At 28.8% G+C, this 17,314-nt stretch overlaps 1 protein-coding gene across 2 annotated transcripts in view; it reads left to right on the forward strand.

Annotated features, from left to right (window-relative positions):
* l(2)k09022 (HEAT repeat containing 1 homolog l(2)k09022) overlaps window positions 1-13,646 on the forward strand; it is a 97,364-nt gene extending 83,718 nt beyond the window's left edge. Inside the window, exons 24-28 of one of the 2 annotated variants that reach the window (XM_075357218.1) lie at window positions 2,549-2,728; window positions 5,765-6,139; window positions 8,800-9,058; window positions 11,491-11,640; window positions 13,333-13,646. In XM_075357218.1, the coding sequence (XP_075213333.1) occupies window positions 2,549-2,728; window positions 5,765-6,139; window positions 8,800-9,058; window positions 11,491-11,640; window positions 13,333-13,536 (1,168 nt within the window). In that variant the 3' untranslated portion in view covers window positions 13,537-13,646. Of the gene's footprint in view, window positions 1-2,548; window positions 2,729-5,764; window positions 6,140-8,799; window positions 9,059-11,490; window positions 11,641-13,332 lie in introns of those variants that run through there. The other variant, XM_075357219.1, reaches the window with a different exon arrangement.
* The last annotated feature ends 3,668 nt before the right edge of the window (window positions 13,647-17,314 follow it).

A 17,314-nucleotide genomic window follows, 5' to 3' on the forward strand; every position in this document is an offset into this window, starting at 1 on the left:
CTTCAATGAAACTTTAATTCATTGAACTTATTCGTCGATGAATTTCAGCTGCATTACACTTCTCAGCCTGAAGAAATTGAATTACTGCATGCACGTCACACTTTGCGAGAGATGCTATTGTTGTAGACATGTTTACGTGCTAGCTGCGTGTTCAGAACTAAACAAAGTGGCACGGCGTGATTGAAGGCCATACTAGAGACATTGCGCAACATATATGCGCAAAGGTTCATCCAATTTTTGCGCGGGTTTTTATTTCGCGACCGATTGGACCTTGAAAAAAGTAACCCTCATAACATATATACATAACATACATGTATACATTTATGTTATGCATATGTTATAAACTATAAAAATACAAAAAAATATCAACATATCTCATAACTAAACTTAGCATAATTTTAAATAATAAACCTATATAAAAAAGGCATGAAAAAAGTTTTGCATTATAACTTTATTTTTTATAATTTTTCAAAATAATTTCCACTACACATTATACACTTCTCAATCCTTTGAAACCATTCTTCAAAAAACCCTGCCATGTTTTGTGGAGATCTGGGCACGCTCATCATCTTGAGCCCTTAGGAGGTCATCATTTGTAAAATGCCTCCCTTTCAGTCTGTACTTCACCTTGGGGAATAGCATGAAGACACATGAAGCAAGGTCAAGTCTGTAGGGAGGGTGCTCTAATAGTTTCATTCCAGTGCTGACCAAATATTCAGTACAAACAAGGAGCAGTGTACTGGTTATTATTGGGGTGAAGAAACCACATATGTCCATTCTTGAGTTTCGTTTCAGCTTCTTGTGAGCTTCGACAACTTTAGGGAAGCATTCCTCAGTATATCACTTCCCATCTAACTGACTTCTGAGTTTTCCAACATAGCATTCTCTAAGAAACTCCTCTCACACTAAAAAATATGGCCACCATCTCTTCTTTACTGATCTGGATTTTTGAACAGCCACAGGCGTCTCCTCATCTTCAAATGCTCGCCCTTTGTTCTGAGCCTTGGTTGGAACATCAGTAGTACAGCCAAGTTTCATCACCTGTCGCAATACTATTCACGTAGGAAGATTTCCCATTTTCACACTTTCTCAGCATTTCACGGCACCATGAAACATGATGTGCCATATGATCCTTGGTCATATTATGCAGAACCCATAGGATACAAAGCTTACTAACTTGAAGGTGATCTTGCAGAATAGTATAAACTGCTGATAAATTAATGCCCAAGGATACCTCTGTTTTGTAGTAGATGACATGCCTGTCTGTTTCAAGTATATTTCATACTACAGCAGTGTTTCTATCAGACACAGATAGACACTTGGAGAACTGACTGGAGAGTTCTCAAGGCTAAAACTTTATATTTCAAACTCTCGGTATCACCTAAATATTGTTGTACAATGAGGGTAGTCCTCTCCAAACATAGGAATCATTTCCTGTAAACAATGATCAACTCTTAATCCACCTGCAAAATTGCCTGGTATTTAGTTTTCATCCACAACATTACTACCACTTTTCATTAATATAGCTAAAAAGCAAATGAAACTGAATTAGTGAGTAGAGTGGGTACAGTACAAGTTTGGATCTGTCTAAATATACACTAACATGTAACTGCCTGTAATTATCTGTTCCATCAAATTGCAAAACTTTCCTTGTGCCATTTGTACTTACATCCCACCAACGGAAATATATTCTCTATTATAAAAAAAATCATTAAAAAAAAATCAACAAAGTATTGTAGAAATGCATCTCAGAAATCATAAATATTCTAAAATTACTTTCATTCCAAAACAAATATTACACAAAACTTGATGGGCCTTTCTATAATTTCCATATTTCTAGCCACCTAACTGAAATCTCTGTACAATATAGAACAAACACCAAATAACATAATCACCAATAACATATCACCAATAACATAACCACCAATAAACATAATCACAAAATAATACTTGAGTACAGATATATTTATAACACCATCATATTATTCTAAGTTCAACATTAGACAATATGAACAGATATTAACATACATAAAAAATACACCTTAGATTTATCTTTACAACCAAATATGAGCATAATAAAGTATTAAATTTTATTCATTTCACCGTCCCAAAATAAGCATAAAACCAACAGTGACAGACATTCTTGTTCACAACACTTTAAACCACCCACTCCCAAATAAACTGTCAGCTTTCAGAAGTATGATCCACAGACTATTCAACACACCTGTCATTTGGAAGACCACAAAAGAACTCAGCATTATAAAGTAACTAGTACACACAAACAGATGTAACAGTACGCTAATTGAAACACTTCTACAAGATATGAAGTAAAAACAAAGATAAAATAAACAGAATACATTACATTAACACAGAAACAAAACCTCAGCTCACAAAAAATAATAAATCTGACGAAAATAGCTCAAATATTAAAATCTGGATGCAGTGTAACCTTAAACTTAACTTTTTTTTTATTAACCTTTATTCATCTTGTTTGATTTTTTAAATTTTTTTTGTTTTGTTTTTTATTCTAATTTTTATTTTGTTTTAGACCAGAAGTACTTTTGATGAGTGTAGTAACGACTGTTCAAAAGGTATTAGAGCACCATACAAATTTTATTAATCCTTATTTAGAGAATCTACTTATTGAACTGTGTTTGATTTCATCTTCTTTTGAAGTCAGCAATGCCGAAAAATCTGGTAATGTTATCAGCAAACTAGACACAATTAGGTCAGAATAATTAATTTGTTTTTTTAATTTATTATTGTGTAATTTTTTATTACATAAACCATTTTTATTTATATTTTGTTACGCATCATTTGTGTAATGTAAGAAATGCTTTTGAAAGAAATTTTGATGAGAAAGCATAAATATTTTTATAGGTTCATGAGTTGAACTCGATTGAACTATCTTATCTTATCTTGGTACCAGGGTATAACAAAATTTTGTGAATTGCAGAAATCTTTGAATTTACCTGCTAGCTGAGTTTTTCTTTCATGACTGGTTTCAAAGGTTTATTTATTATTTTTTTTTTTTAAATTCCCATTTTTCAGGAGAATTTTTTTTTAGTTTAGGTAATTTTTATAAAATTCTAAATCTAATGTAAAACATTTCTGCATTTTCTTCTTTTATATTCACTTTATTGATTTGAAGTTTAATAGCTCATATGGACACGTGTGCATTATGCTTGTTCTAGCTGTAAGATAAGAATTGTCTTATAATTAATAAGTGTTTTATCCTTACAATGATTTGTCAGTGTATTGAAAGGTGTTACTTCTAAAAGTTTATATGGAAAGTATATTTCATAAAAGTTATTTTTTATCACATTGGTAATAGCAATGTTTTATCTACAAGTAAAATTGGCCAGATAGTCATGGGTGGGGGGGCTTTGGGACCCTTGCATCTGGTGACTTTGACTTTACATATTTGTTTTACTTAGACAAAGCATTTGGCAAACTTCATTTGTTCCTTAGCAACAGATTTTGTAATAATTAACTCATTGAGAAAGAAGGCCCTTGAGCACGAGCTGAACAGCCTCACTTCGGCCAGACAGTCTTACTTAATAGAGGGGGTACTAGACAGCAGTATAAGTAAATTGATACAACTAAGTAAACAGTAATACCAAGTAATAGGTGTAGTTAGTTACTAATGTTTTAATAAAAATTACTTTTACACATTATTTTATGCTTATTTTCACTAGAGTTGTAAATGTTTTTATTCTTGACTGTATGAAATTTAAGATTATAGTAAGTGTTATTTTAATAATATCTTTACTTCATTATCAGCATGTATTATGTTCATTGTATAAATTTTGAATATTTTATAAATTTTTTATTATACTCAAGTGAAATTTCATATAAATTTTCCCCACGTTTAAAATTGGCTTTAAATTAAAGAGTAAATTGGTTTAAATTTTTAATGATTAAAATAAATAGTAACTGTATTTTAATTGTTAGTGCTCAGAGTAGGCTAGTGAAAAACATTAAAAAAAATATGTTCTGTCTGAAGGAAGATGAATTTGTATAAAATATTTTAAAGGATAGATTGCCCTTTTGTACTTAAATAAAGTAAACCAATATTATGAATCTAAGTAAGGTCTAATAATTATATTTAATTTAGGTTGTAATTTTTAACCGTTATTCTGTATTTTGTGTTTAGTATGTCAATATAGACAAGCTTAAATTTGAAGTGATCTATAAACCCAAAGTCCAAATTGAAACTAGGTTTCATGGAAGTTGAAGAAAGTAAACATACGAAAAGTATACAGATATTGTAAATGTGTATTTAATACATAAAAGGTCAAGAACCTATTTCAGTAACATAAAATAGATTCATTTTTATATGTTTTTGTTTAAATAAAGTTGATAGAAATTATTTTTCTAGTTTAATATTGATAACAAGTCATTGATTTGTCTTTTAAGTATATTATCTGGTGTTAATTTCTATATACGAGGTCTGCAAATACAGTAATGAGACTAGTTTTTTTTTGGCAGCCAAAATGGTGACATTGTAAAGTTACTAGTAAACATATGGTTATATGAACAGCTGATTTATATTAGGCATTAATATTTTTAGTCTGTTTTTGCCATGTGAGACATAACAAACTTTTCATGAAACGAGTTTTTGTTGTGTGTTATAAAAATGAGCGATACTAATTATGGGCAACGTTGTGCACTCAAGTTTTATGTTACTCTGTGAGAATGCTACTGAAAATTTTTCAAAATTGAAATGGTGTTTGGAGATGACGCTCTGTCACGAGCCCAAGTTTTTGGGTGGTTTAAAGCATTTTCAGATAGCCAGGAATTAGTAGCGGATGATCCACGCTTTGGAAGACCGTTAATGTCAAAAACTGATGACAATGTGAGCGAATCGAAGACTTGATTTGGTACAACCAACTATTAATTGTGAATGATTACAGAACAATTGAATTTGAACCATACCACAGTCCACCAAATTTTGACAAACCAGTTGGGCATGAAAAAAGGTTTGTGCAAAATTAGTTTAAAAAAACTCACTGTTGAACAGAAAAACAACAGGGTGGAATTATGCCGTGATTTTGTAGGGCAAATTGAAACTGATCCTGATTTTCTAAAAACTGGTGATGAATCTTCGATATTTGAGTGTGACCCAGAAACAAAATGCCAGAGCAAGGAGTGCCATATTCCAAGCTCACCATCTCCCAAAAAAAAAAGCAAAAATGAGCAAATCAAAATCATTGTAATTTGTTTTTTCTGATAGTATTGGCATTGTCCATAAGGCGTTTTTGCCTATGACAGACTGTAAATCAAAATGTTTACTGAGAAATTCTTGAAAGACTGCGGAAAACAGTTGCCCATGTGAGACTAGCCGTCAAAGACAACTGGATGCTGCATCATGACAATGCACCTTGTCACATTGCACTCTCAGTTAATGAGTTTTTGGCGAAGAAAAACATTTCTATAGTTCCTCAATCTGTCTTGATTCACCTAACTTGAGTCCCTGTGACTTTTTTGTATCCTTGACTTTAAAAAAACACCTCATACGACACCATTTTGGAACAGTAGAAAACATTAAAAGAAATGTAACCGACCATCTAAAGGATATTCCGGTTTCTGAGTTTCAACATTGCTATGAAGAATGGGAAAACATTTGAAGTGTTGCATGGCTTTCGAAGGTGTTGAGTCCATGTATAATTGGACTGTAAATAAAAAGTTTTTCTGCACCAGTCTCATTTCTTTATTTTCAGACCTTGTGTACATATGTATATATTTTTTTTTACGCTTACAGGAAGAATTTGTCTGAAAAACTAGAATTGCGTGTGATATTACCAGCTGTTAAAGCGAGCTATTCACAGTTGCTACAATTGAAAGAATACAAATCGATATCATACTTGATGTCATTATTGGGAGATTCATTCACTGGACAATATAGTTTAAAAGAACTTCAATCATTTTTATTAAAATGCCTTAATTTTCGGTATGCAATTTCTGACATAAACGCTGTTGCTATTGTTGAACCAGCTGTAATATCTTGTACTGTATCAATGGTTTTAAAGATGAATGAAAAAGAATTTAATGTGTTCTATAAAGCAATTACTGGATGGATAGCTATTGATACTCATACACCTGAACGTTTTAAATCTAGAGTGATTTCATTTTACAAGTATGTGTTTTTTCATTTATTAACATAGTATTAGAAGTTTGCATTGAAACTCTGTTGTAATATTTTAACTCTATATTAGTAAAATATTTTTTATTGAATAGTTTTCTGTATTGATATGAAAATGAAGTAAATTTTCTATTAGTATAAATTCTTCAAATTATGATTTTAAATGTTAGCAAATAAATTAATCCACAATAAGTGAATATATTACATTATTTAAAACTAAGTAATTTAAATAAGTTAATAAGTGGAATGTTCTTCAATTCAATTAATTTTAGTTTGCAAGTGCTGTTACACCTGAAGAAGGAAACTATTTTTTGAAAACATTTTGGAAAGAAAGAACAATTGTATTTTCACACTTATACTTAATGTAATATTTTAAGTTAATAGTATGTAGAGAATTTATAAATTAACCTCTGGTTGGGCATTAAAAAAACAAACTGGGTTCCTTAGCAACAAAGCATATGTGCGATAGATATCATTTAATCTATATTGCCATCCATACAATCAGTAGTCAATTTTGCTCTGTACTGCTGAAGTAATATGTGGTGAAATATGGAGGCGATTGTTGTGTGTTTTGTTAGATGCAAGGTACTAAGTGTCATTCATTTTTGGTAAGCAGATGGAACGTTTATAGTAGAGATTGGTTGTTGGCTGTGCGTGTTTTATAATAATAATATAACGAGTGATGGGTCTGTGAAAAAATGGTGCAAAATTCATTTGTGAAAGACAAACTTTCATTATGAGTGATGAAGATGTTACAAAATTGAACGTGCAATTCATGATAAACACCATTTTAAAACTATTGAACTTAATGAAAAACTTTCCTCAAATTTCAAGGTCCATTTTTTATAGAATTTATATAAACAGATTGGGTTTTTCGTTAGTAACTGTCCACAATGGTTACCAAAATAACTTACAGATGCCCTCAAAAGAAAAAGAATGGGAGCAGCATTGATATATCTTCAGTCATACCAGAATAAAGGAAGTGAAATTTTTGACAGTACTGTTATGGGAAATAGACTTTGAATTGGTCTCATCACTTTTGAGACAAAAGAAGAACTTAAACAGTGAATCTCTGCCTACACAATGTATGAACAAGCCCAAAAAATTCAAACAAACTAATTTGAACCAAAAAATGAATTACTGTATTTCAAAACTGTAAAGGAATTTTGTTCGCAGAATTTGTGAAGCAGGTATGACAATAACTGCAGACACTTATTGGGAAATGTTGGTAAAGCTTAAAAGAGCCAACACAATAAATGACGAGGGATGTTGACGAAGGGGATAGATTTTTTGCATGATAATATAAGACCCCATACTGCCATTTGTATTAAGGGTGTACTAAAAAAGTTTAAGTGACAGATTGTTTGCCATCTACCAGGACTGTGTACATTTTACAGTCCTGATTTTCATCTGTTCACAAAATTGAAGAGTGGATGGGTATTTTGGCAGTGCCATTCTTTCATTACACAAAAAAATATTTTTTTTTAGGATACCAAAGCAAAATTTTAAAGTGAATAAATACTTTTTTGTTTTCTGTTTATTTGTATGTGGTTGGCCAATAATTGAGAGTATTGTTGCTATACCTTTTAATAGGAAATAGAGTATACTATTACAGTTATACTTACTATAGAGTTAACTATTTTTTTTTTTTTTTTTTTTTTTTAGCAGTAAGGCATATACGGTAAAAAATGTGGCAGAGATTTGTTTTAATTAAAATTCTGTCTGTAGTATGTATATTTTTTTTGTACATTCAGTGTAGCTTTAGAAGGGAAAGTACTGTAATCGATCCAATTAGAGCATTTTAACAGATCTGTACATTTTGACACCTAAGGAACCCAAAAAACACAAAAATGGGACATTGATGCCATTAAATTTTCAACTTAAAAGGTCAAGGGGGTGAAGCTGTAGAGCAAGGTCACTCTCAGTATCTTGAGATTTCATTTAATCTCAAGATTAAAAATAAGTTCTTATTTTACTTAGGCATATTTGTTAACAATTAAAAAATAATATTTCCAAAAAAAAACATTTTGCAAAATTGCTCCCCCACCACAAAAAATTCTCTAAATAAACTAGTGGCTACGTGGGTATAGTACTTCATTAGTACCACCTCACATCACAAGGAGTGCTAGTGTAGCACTGATGTACAGTTGTAGTCATCTGCTATGTTGTAATGTCACAGGTGAGCGGTAGAATTATATTAATGAATAACATTTAAAGTGGTCGTTAGTACTGCCTCACCTGCGTGAATGAAATACGTTATGAATGTGCGCGCATTATATATATATATATATATATATATATATATATATTATAATGTATGGAAAATGATTTGCCAAGCTAATATTCAGTCTCTCACTTTGAGCCTGTAGATAAAATGTAACTTACTACCATTCCACTATGGATGTTTTCCTGGTGTTTGGAATGCTTCCAGATTGTAATAGGTGTTTTGTTGTCACTTTCATTCTTCTGTGTATTTTGTTGAGTATATGTTGAAATGTGATTATTATCCATATGTTGAACTCTGTAATGTGTTCTGTTCAGAAATGGAAGAGTTTAGTATGAGTAGAACACAAAAAAATTACAGTTGTATTAAATTTGTTTATGTTGTGTATTACAAACAAATTTCATAGAAAAATTTTCAATTTCTTTTCCAGTTTATGCGGTTCTCTGGCTGAAACCCTTAAAAGTATATATGTACCGTATGCAAATGGTTTATTAGTAACTGCATCTAATCTTCTTGAAAGATGTAATAGAGTGAAATGTAACCAAGAAACCCAACTACTTGATGATGAAATTGCTAGAGATTTGTTAAAATCAATAATTAGTTTATTTTTATCAGTGTTCAGGTACGATAGTGAACATTTTGTTACTGAAGACAGATTCAATGTTATAATGCAACCTTTAGTGGACCAGGTAAAAGATTTTTCATTCTTTTGTTTTGTAGTTAATATGTGCACATTTGATATTGTCTAAACTCAATGCTATTATGAAATTTTACAATTTTGCTCCAAAAAGTAATTACATACATAGTAGAGTTGGTTGTATTTTACATGAAAATTCATAAATATACATATAGCAATTGGATTATTACTTCTGTGATACTACGAATAGTTTAAAACTATAATAATATTTAATTTTTCTTGTTTTTTTCACTTAATTTTTGCTGAATGTATTATTTTTTATTATTTTCTTTCTATAACTGTACAAATCACTTGTCATGCAGGGTACATTTTATATATTCTTGTTAGTAGTAGAACTAACACAAAACACAGCTTCTTTTTTATTTTGTGAATCTTAATTTTAGGTGAATCTGTTTAATAAAGATTAATTATCATTTAGTTGTAAAATTTATGATTTGTTTACACTAATTTCTTCATCTTGTGACAGACACAGCCTCTTTTTTTGAATCATACAACTTTGCAACAGTCCTGCATGACCTGTGAGAATCAGAAATTCTAAAAAAACTTTCCATTTTTACTGACATTTTGAGACTATCTGTGGCTTTCCCTTTATGTAATGTAACACAGATTTCTGAACTATTTGATTAATATTTCTTTATAATCATATTATTCAGAAGTCAGCTGAGGAATCTAGACAATAATTTAATTTAAGTCATCTAAAGGTAAGTTTTCTTTTATGAATATATTTGGATGGATTTTTGTCGCTCAGTGTCCTTTGAGACTTTTTTGACGAGAAGGTATCTGTATGATCTGTTTACCTTACAAAAACCATATTTTTAGTATCTTAGTTTTAATGATGAGTGAGTTGGACATGAATATAAAAACATGTGATAAAAAGATATTTACACTTCATTGTCCATTATTGATTTATATCAAACGCCACAACATACTGTAGTTAAAATGGTTTTTACTTTTCTAAAACATGTAATAAGCACTTTGTTTAATACTAATGTGAATTTACCTGTTTCAAAGCTTTTATTAATTGTAAACACTACTATGTGTGAAATGCTTTTAGCGCATTTTTTTAAAATAAAATTCAATATTTATATTGTCATGACCCTGAGATCTTTTACATGGCAGAGAGGAAATAACCCTTTCAATCTCTTCCTTATTAGTTAGAGATATTAAAAAAGATCTACTAACAGAGATCAAAGAAGAATGCTGATGAAAGTCATTGGCCATTTCTTTCAGCTTTGTTTTTATTTCTGTTTTATCCTTATTTAAGTTTGTATCTTGCTGATTTTTTTGTTTTTAACGCCTATAATATTATATATTGCTCTCTGTGCATCCTCCATCAGTTTCTCCTTTTTAACTTTATTTATAAATTGTTGAACTATTAATCCTTCCTTGGCTGAACTTGGATACCCTATGTTTAGCATTTATATTTTCTAGTTTACTTTTGATTCTGATAATTTTTAACTAATTTTCTCCTCTAGTTTCACAATTCCATCTATCTCAATGTTTTGCGCTCTTGAGTATTGCTCAAGATCATTTAATTGGTCTTTGATCATAGTTAATTCCTTTCTATTTATTGAGTTCTCAGTTTTTAATAACTTGTTTTCTTCTTTGATTGCTTTAAAGTGTCTGTTATAGATAATTATTTGAGTCTTCAATTTATCGATTTTGTTTTAGAAAATAAATTGAAAGCTGTTTCAAAATCCTCACCTTTTTTTTATCCTTGACTTCTTCTAGCCGTCTCTTAGAAACTCTTTTGTTTATCCTGAACTCATTGTTTTACAGTCATCAGAGTTCTACTGCAACTGTTATTGCTTTTATCCTGCTCCTCAGTTCTACTAACACCTCTCTTGTACATTACTTAATATATGTAATATGAATTATTTTATGCAATACGTTATGTAATATGCATTATGTTACATAATAATGTTATGTTATATGATATAGTATGTTTTTTGCAAAATTTTATGTCACCACCCTTTATTTTATAAAGCTATTTACTTTATTCAGTTTAGTTGTACAAGTATATACATGACAAGCACTGCTACACTGCACGTCCGCGGTTGTTGATGGACGATTCCTACTAGACTTAGAGACAACTAATATGGAGATAACAAATGTCTCCATATTGTTAGAAATTTTTCCATTACTCGAATATTGAACAAAACTATTAATTGCAAAAATGGGTTAATATGATTTGGGTAGGAATACTAAATTTCTTTTGTTGAAATGAGGTTAATAAATTTTATTGACAGGCTGTGCATTTGGTGATTTGTTGAATCATATTTATCTGGTGTAATTTAGTTAACATATTTGTTCATTTAGTACAGTAAAAATTGATGCCTTGTTAAATTCAATTTTTATAATAAGTTTCATACTGTGTTCAAATTGTTCAATGAAACTTTAACTTAACTTTTCAATGGCTTTCAGATGGAGAATGAGATTTGTTTGAAGGATGATATCTGTGATAAATTATTAATTCCTTGCTTGGCTCAAATGGCAACTTCAATTAGTGATGATTCTTTGTGGAAAAAATTAAATTATCAAATCCTTCTAAAGACACAACATGTGGACTTTAAGGTAAGTAATTTAGCCATTCTTAAAGGAATATTAAATTAATTATTTATTAGTTTTTGAAATAAATTATCATACTTGAAAGAGTAAATATTAATTGAAGTTTTTTCAGAATTCATTTGTTATTCTGTAAGTATGTGGGAGAATTTGAAATCAATTCCCTTTAGTTCATCATTATTTTATTAAATTAATTTAATTTTTTTTTATTCATTCCGAATCATAGTCAGTTTAGATCAAATTAATTTTTCATATGCTCATTTTAATAATAATTCAGAAAGTAGAGAAAGTATAGAAGTGAAATTTACATTTAAAAATATCATTGGATGAATCTTAGATAAATTAAGTTAAATGTGTTAAGATTTCTGAAGATTTTTTTCTTGGTATTTTAACTGCTATTATCCCACTAGCAATTATATATGTCCAACTACAAAGGGTAGGATGTCTGTCCATAAGGAAAATTTCACTCAGTACTGCTTAACTTCAGTGAACTATAGTAACCCATTTGTGTAATGTGGTCTTGAAAGCTGATATATATTTTTTATTTTAAACTTGACACTGTAAATAAAGGTTGGCTGTATAACCAACAAGATGTAAAAGATGCAGTTGAGTGTTTTTCAGGACCATAAACTTAGTTATTGAAAATAAATCTTTAATGATGAAATAAAAGAAATAGAAGATTAAATAAAAGAAATTTAATAAATTAAATTTGAATATTACATACATATATTTATTTTAATTTGATGGATGGTTAAATTTCCACACAATGATCCAAAGTAATGATAACTACCTGGCCAATCTGATAAAAAAAAATCTTTTTCACACATCAAAAAAACACAGTTGGAAAGAATTAAAAAATCCACTTTTATTAACCAGTTGGACTGATCTCATTCTTTTATTCATCTTGTGGTGCAGTTGTAAGTTCCTTCCACCCATAAATCTGGTGGAAAATTTTTTTAAAGCAAAAAATTAACTATAATTTAGACAGTTTATCACATTTTTGTTGTTTTCATTGCTCAATATTATTTTTTTTATAACATAATGATGGTATAATCTAATTTGTCATTCTGATATTAAAATTATTTCTATGCAAAATTAAAAAAGAAAAATTGTTAAAACCTAAGGTATTAAAATAATATCATTTCTGCAAAGAGCCTCACACTCACACAGGGCTTCAGCCCACACTCAGTACCAGTATGTTTTTCATTTCTCATTTTTATTTTAATCAAAATGGAGTAAAAAGAAAAAAATATTAATAAACTGCTTTTCAGAGAGAGCCTTGGCTAACACTTGCTGTCAGTATCTTTAAATCATTTCCCCAAATTTCTTTTCTTATTTTTATAAATATGAAAGTTATTTGCTTGCTTACTTTTTTCATATTGGCAAAGTTTTTTCAGGCCTATCCAAATTTTAAATAATAAAACAAAATTTTAAATGTGAATTAGAATTTAAAAAGCTACAACACTATACCTGTAAAGTTGTTACCAAATTGCAGAACAGTAAGTTTATTATTATAATTAATTTAATTAATTTCATTTCATTTCTTCCATTTTACTGTACTTCATTCTAAATTGTTTTTCTAAAACTTTTTTCATTCTTGTTTTCAGTGTGAATTTTTGATTGATGCTAGTCATGGCAAATAGATCATTACTTCCTAGTGTCAGATCATTATATGTTTTTATTTATATCCTTTTTTAACAGGTACGACTTGCAGCTTTAAATTGTGTCTGTGAAGTTGCTAAAAAGCTTGCAGATTCATATTTACCTTTGCTACCAGAGACAATGCCGTTCCTTGCTGAGCTACTCGAAGATGAAGAAGAAGTAGTGGAGAAAACATGTCGTGGTGTTGTTCAAGAGTTAGAATCTGTATTAGGAGAAGAAATCAGCAAATATTTCTCAAAATAAATTCTATTCATTTATATATTTGTTATAAAATAAGTAAATAAATATATATATATATATATATATTTATATATTGTCTTCAATATTTTTTTTTTTTTTTGAATATAATTATTGTACCTTAATATCTTGTTCCTCAATGAGTTGATCCACCCACACTGCTTGCTTACAGTCTTTCACAAAAAAATAGAAAGAATTTCAATGCATTAAACATTTAAAAACTGAAGGCATTTTTTAAAAGTAATGCACAAGCACTGTAATTTTCTTCAATTTTGAAAGCATCAAAAATTAATTAAGTGTACTTATTTAAGTGCAACTAATTTAAAAAACTCGCAGTTTAAAATAAAACCAAAAATAAAAAAAAAACTTCATAAGAAATCCTTTGAGAAATTCTAGGAATACAACTTAAAGATGATCAATCAGCAATTATAATGGAATAAACCTGTAACCCAAAACAACACAAAAAAAACCATAAATAAATCTAAAAAAATTGAAACTAAAAGGAAACCAACAATTAAAACAGTACAGTATTCAATTTTTTTCAAAACTTTTGCATACCCGTATTTGAGAATATTGATTCTCATTGAGTTACATGCAAAGTTTAAAATTTTAATAATTATTTTACCAAGTATTTAATCTACTCATTTAAAAAAAAAAACTGAACTTATGAATTTTACTTGATTGGTACTTACAAATGGGTAAATCAAGCACCAATACTTCTTAAATATATAACTACTGTAAATTTTCAACTATCTTTTAAGGTAATAATAGAACAGACTTATTAACAACCATTGTGTAATTTTCATTTGATTAATGTCACTTTTATAAATATTTGCAATCAATAAGCTTTAAAGAAAGATAAAATGTTAGTCTTAATAATGGTAAAAAACTAGTTTTTTGCTTTGAAAATGAGACTGATAATGCCTGGGTGAAATATGTGGTAGAAACTACAAAAAAAACAAGCATACTGACACCTTAATTAAAATAGTTTTGACATTAGGTCTTCCTGTCTGATTCAGGTTTCAAAAAGATGACAGTAAGAGATGCTGGAATATAACTAACCACAGTTTCTGAAACATTTTATCACATTTTGAAGAGAATAATATATGAAACAAGTGATTAGCTTTATTTCAATAAAATGCAGATAAATTAGAGGAAAAGAAACAGAATTTCTTTTAAAGTTTTCTTGGACACTAGGTCAATGGCTATACATACACAAAATTAGAAAAAAATTACAGTTTGGGAATTTCATAAAAACCAAAATATATATATATATGTAAAATGTATGAAAAAAAATCTACAAATATTAATGCATAATAAGGCAGTACTCATGATAGTTAAGTTCAGGCATTTTTGAAGTAATACAGAAATTTAGTAGGATTGTGGATCTATTGAAGCTAAAACTTCATTTAATGTACACTATGTACATACACTGGTGATTATGAAAAATTATTACAGATTATTTCTGGATGCAAATATGTCTTTTCATATCAATATTGTTATTTACTTGAAAAACGTAACCAATTAATGAATAAATAATAAGCTGAATCTAAGTTCAGATACCCAAGTATTTATTAAAAATTTAGGTAAAAATTATTTCACATAATTTTAAGTAACAATTATTGATTTTTACCAGTATTAATAAATATCACTTTAGTTGAAACAATACTTTAAGCAGAAAGAACCTGAATTTCTCTACTTCAAAAACATTTAATGATCGTATATAAAAATTAGAAGTTCCATGAATGTTTTTCATTATCAAAATTGAGCAATTCATTCAGTAGATATCAGAGATTTAAAAGAAAATCGTTACTAGTTACTATATTGTAAAGAAGACAAAATCATACAAGTCTTGGATATTACAATGGCAACAGACACATTTCAAATCTATAGAAAACCTACTACAACTGACACTTGTGCACACAACTGATCATTCCATTCTACATAAACTTCAACTTTCAGAAACGTGCTACACAAATTTCATAACCTTCCACTTTCATAAAAAGACTCAGGATAAACTAAACAAAATAAAATATTTAACTGAAACAAATAATATAACAAAACACTGAATACAACTATGCAATGCACACCACAGGAAGAATAGAACAACAAATAACAGAAGCATTATGAATTCATTTTCTTTTATTGTCAACATGTACATTAACAACACTGAAAAAATTGAACAAAAATTAAAAAAATTAAACTGTACTGTTTACAGAGCCACAAAAAAAAACAAAATACATGTTATCAGACAAAAATTCTCATTATCAATCCAGCCAATCTGATCTAACTGGGGTACATGACTAACTTATCAAGACTGTAATAAGTTTTACATAGGGCAAACATAGTCAACATTTCATAATAGTACAACAGTACAAAAATGCACTTTACTCCACCAAACAATCTACTTTCACAACCTACTTAGTGAAATAAACCACATATTCATAAATATAAACATAACATCTTACAAACAAACAAACAGCAAAGGATGCAAATTAAGTAACTTGAAATGTATAAACATACAAAAATATTTTTTAAAAAGATATTCTAAATTAATAAACAATTTAATTACACACACTCATTGAAATCAACAAAGATATTTTGTTTTGTAAATAAAAACATACAAAAACATGTAAACCCATTATTCACACCAAATTATTTATGTTTTTTCATTTGTTTATTTATTTCTTTTTCTAATTCTTTCTATTTATTAATCAAATATTAAATAATTAAGAATAGTGTAACGTCATTTTAATGTATCAACACTTTTAAATAAAACAGAATATAGCCACCAGTAATGTTTATTTTAATATAATGATAGATTTATTTATATTTACATTTAAAATTTTAATTTAATAGAATAAATTTCATCCTAACAGTAAAACTCAATCACAAAATTATACTTGGCATATTAGAGTTTGGCAATTCCAATTAAATTATCCTACTCAATTTACATATATTTTTTTAATGTCATTCATGATAAATCAGTTTCTCATAAATAAATTAAATTATAATTGTTTATTCTAATAAAAGTTTGCAGATTATAATTACCGGTAATGACCACCAGATGATTGGCCTGAAGAAGTAAACCAAACAGACACACCTAAATCAGTAAAGTTGACTTTATTAACAAAGAGGTTTTCAGTAGATCTGAAATCCAGTTTTATTGTTGAATTTGATAATCTTTTTTCAGTCAAACCTAAAAATAGAATAAATTTGTTTAATTAAAAGAATGTATTAATTACACTGAACAATAGAGTGAACAAACAACCAGACACAGATATAGTTACACAGTAATAGGTCAGTCTATGAACTGACCTTTTATGATACTTATTCTGTAATGTAAATATCTGATATTAAATAACAAAAATTATAATCCAAAGAGAGCCATGTTTCACCAAAAAAATTAACTCTGAGTTGAAACTAAAAAAAGCTGCTGCTTATCTAACAAGGAAAGTTAATCCCATTTATCTTACAAAAAGATTGATTATATTTAATTTTCTTGCGATTATATTTTCTTTGTGGTTTAATTTTCTTCCTAGAAAGGGAATATTTCCTTTTCAAAAAAAACTCACATATTCGATGAATTTGTGAGTGGAACCCTTCATCCATTTTCTTTTCTTATCAGATCAATTCGATCTCTGCAACATATCCATAACATTTTCTTCAGCACTGATGAGCATTCCCACCTCAAATTTTTCAAGTTTTTTTGTGCTTTGACAGCTACAACTGTAGTAAAAATGCCTCTTCATATATACTTCGCCATTACGGATCCATAAAAACT

This window comes from Lycorma delicatula, chromosome 2 (genome assembly GCF_047948215.1).
Source record: "Lycorma delicatula isolate Av1 chromosome 2, ASM4794821v1, whole genome shotgun sequence".
NCBI lineage: Eukaryota > Metazoa > Arthropoda > Insecta > Hemiptera > Fulgoridae > Lycorma > Lycorma delicatula.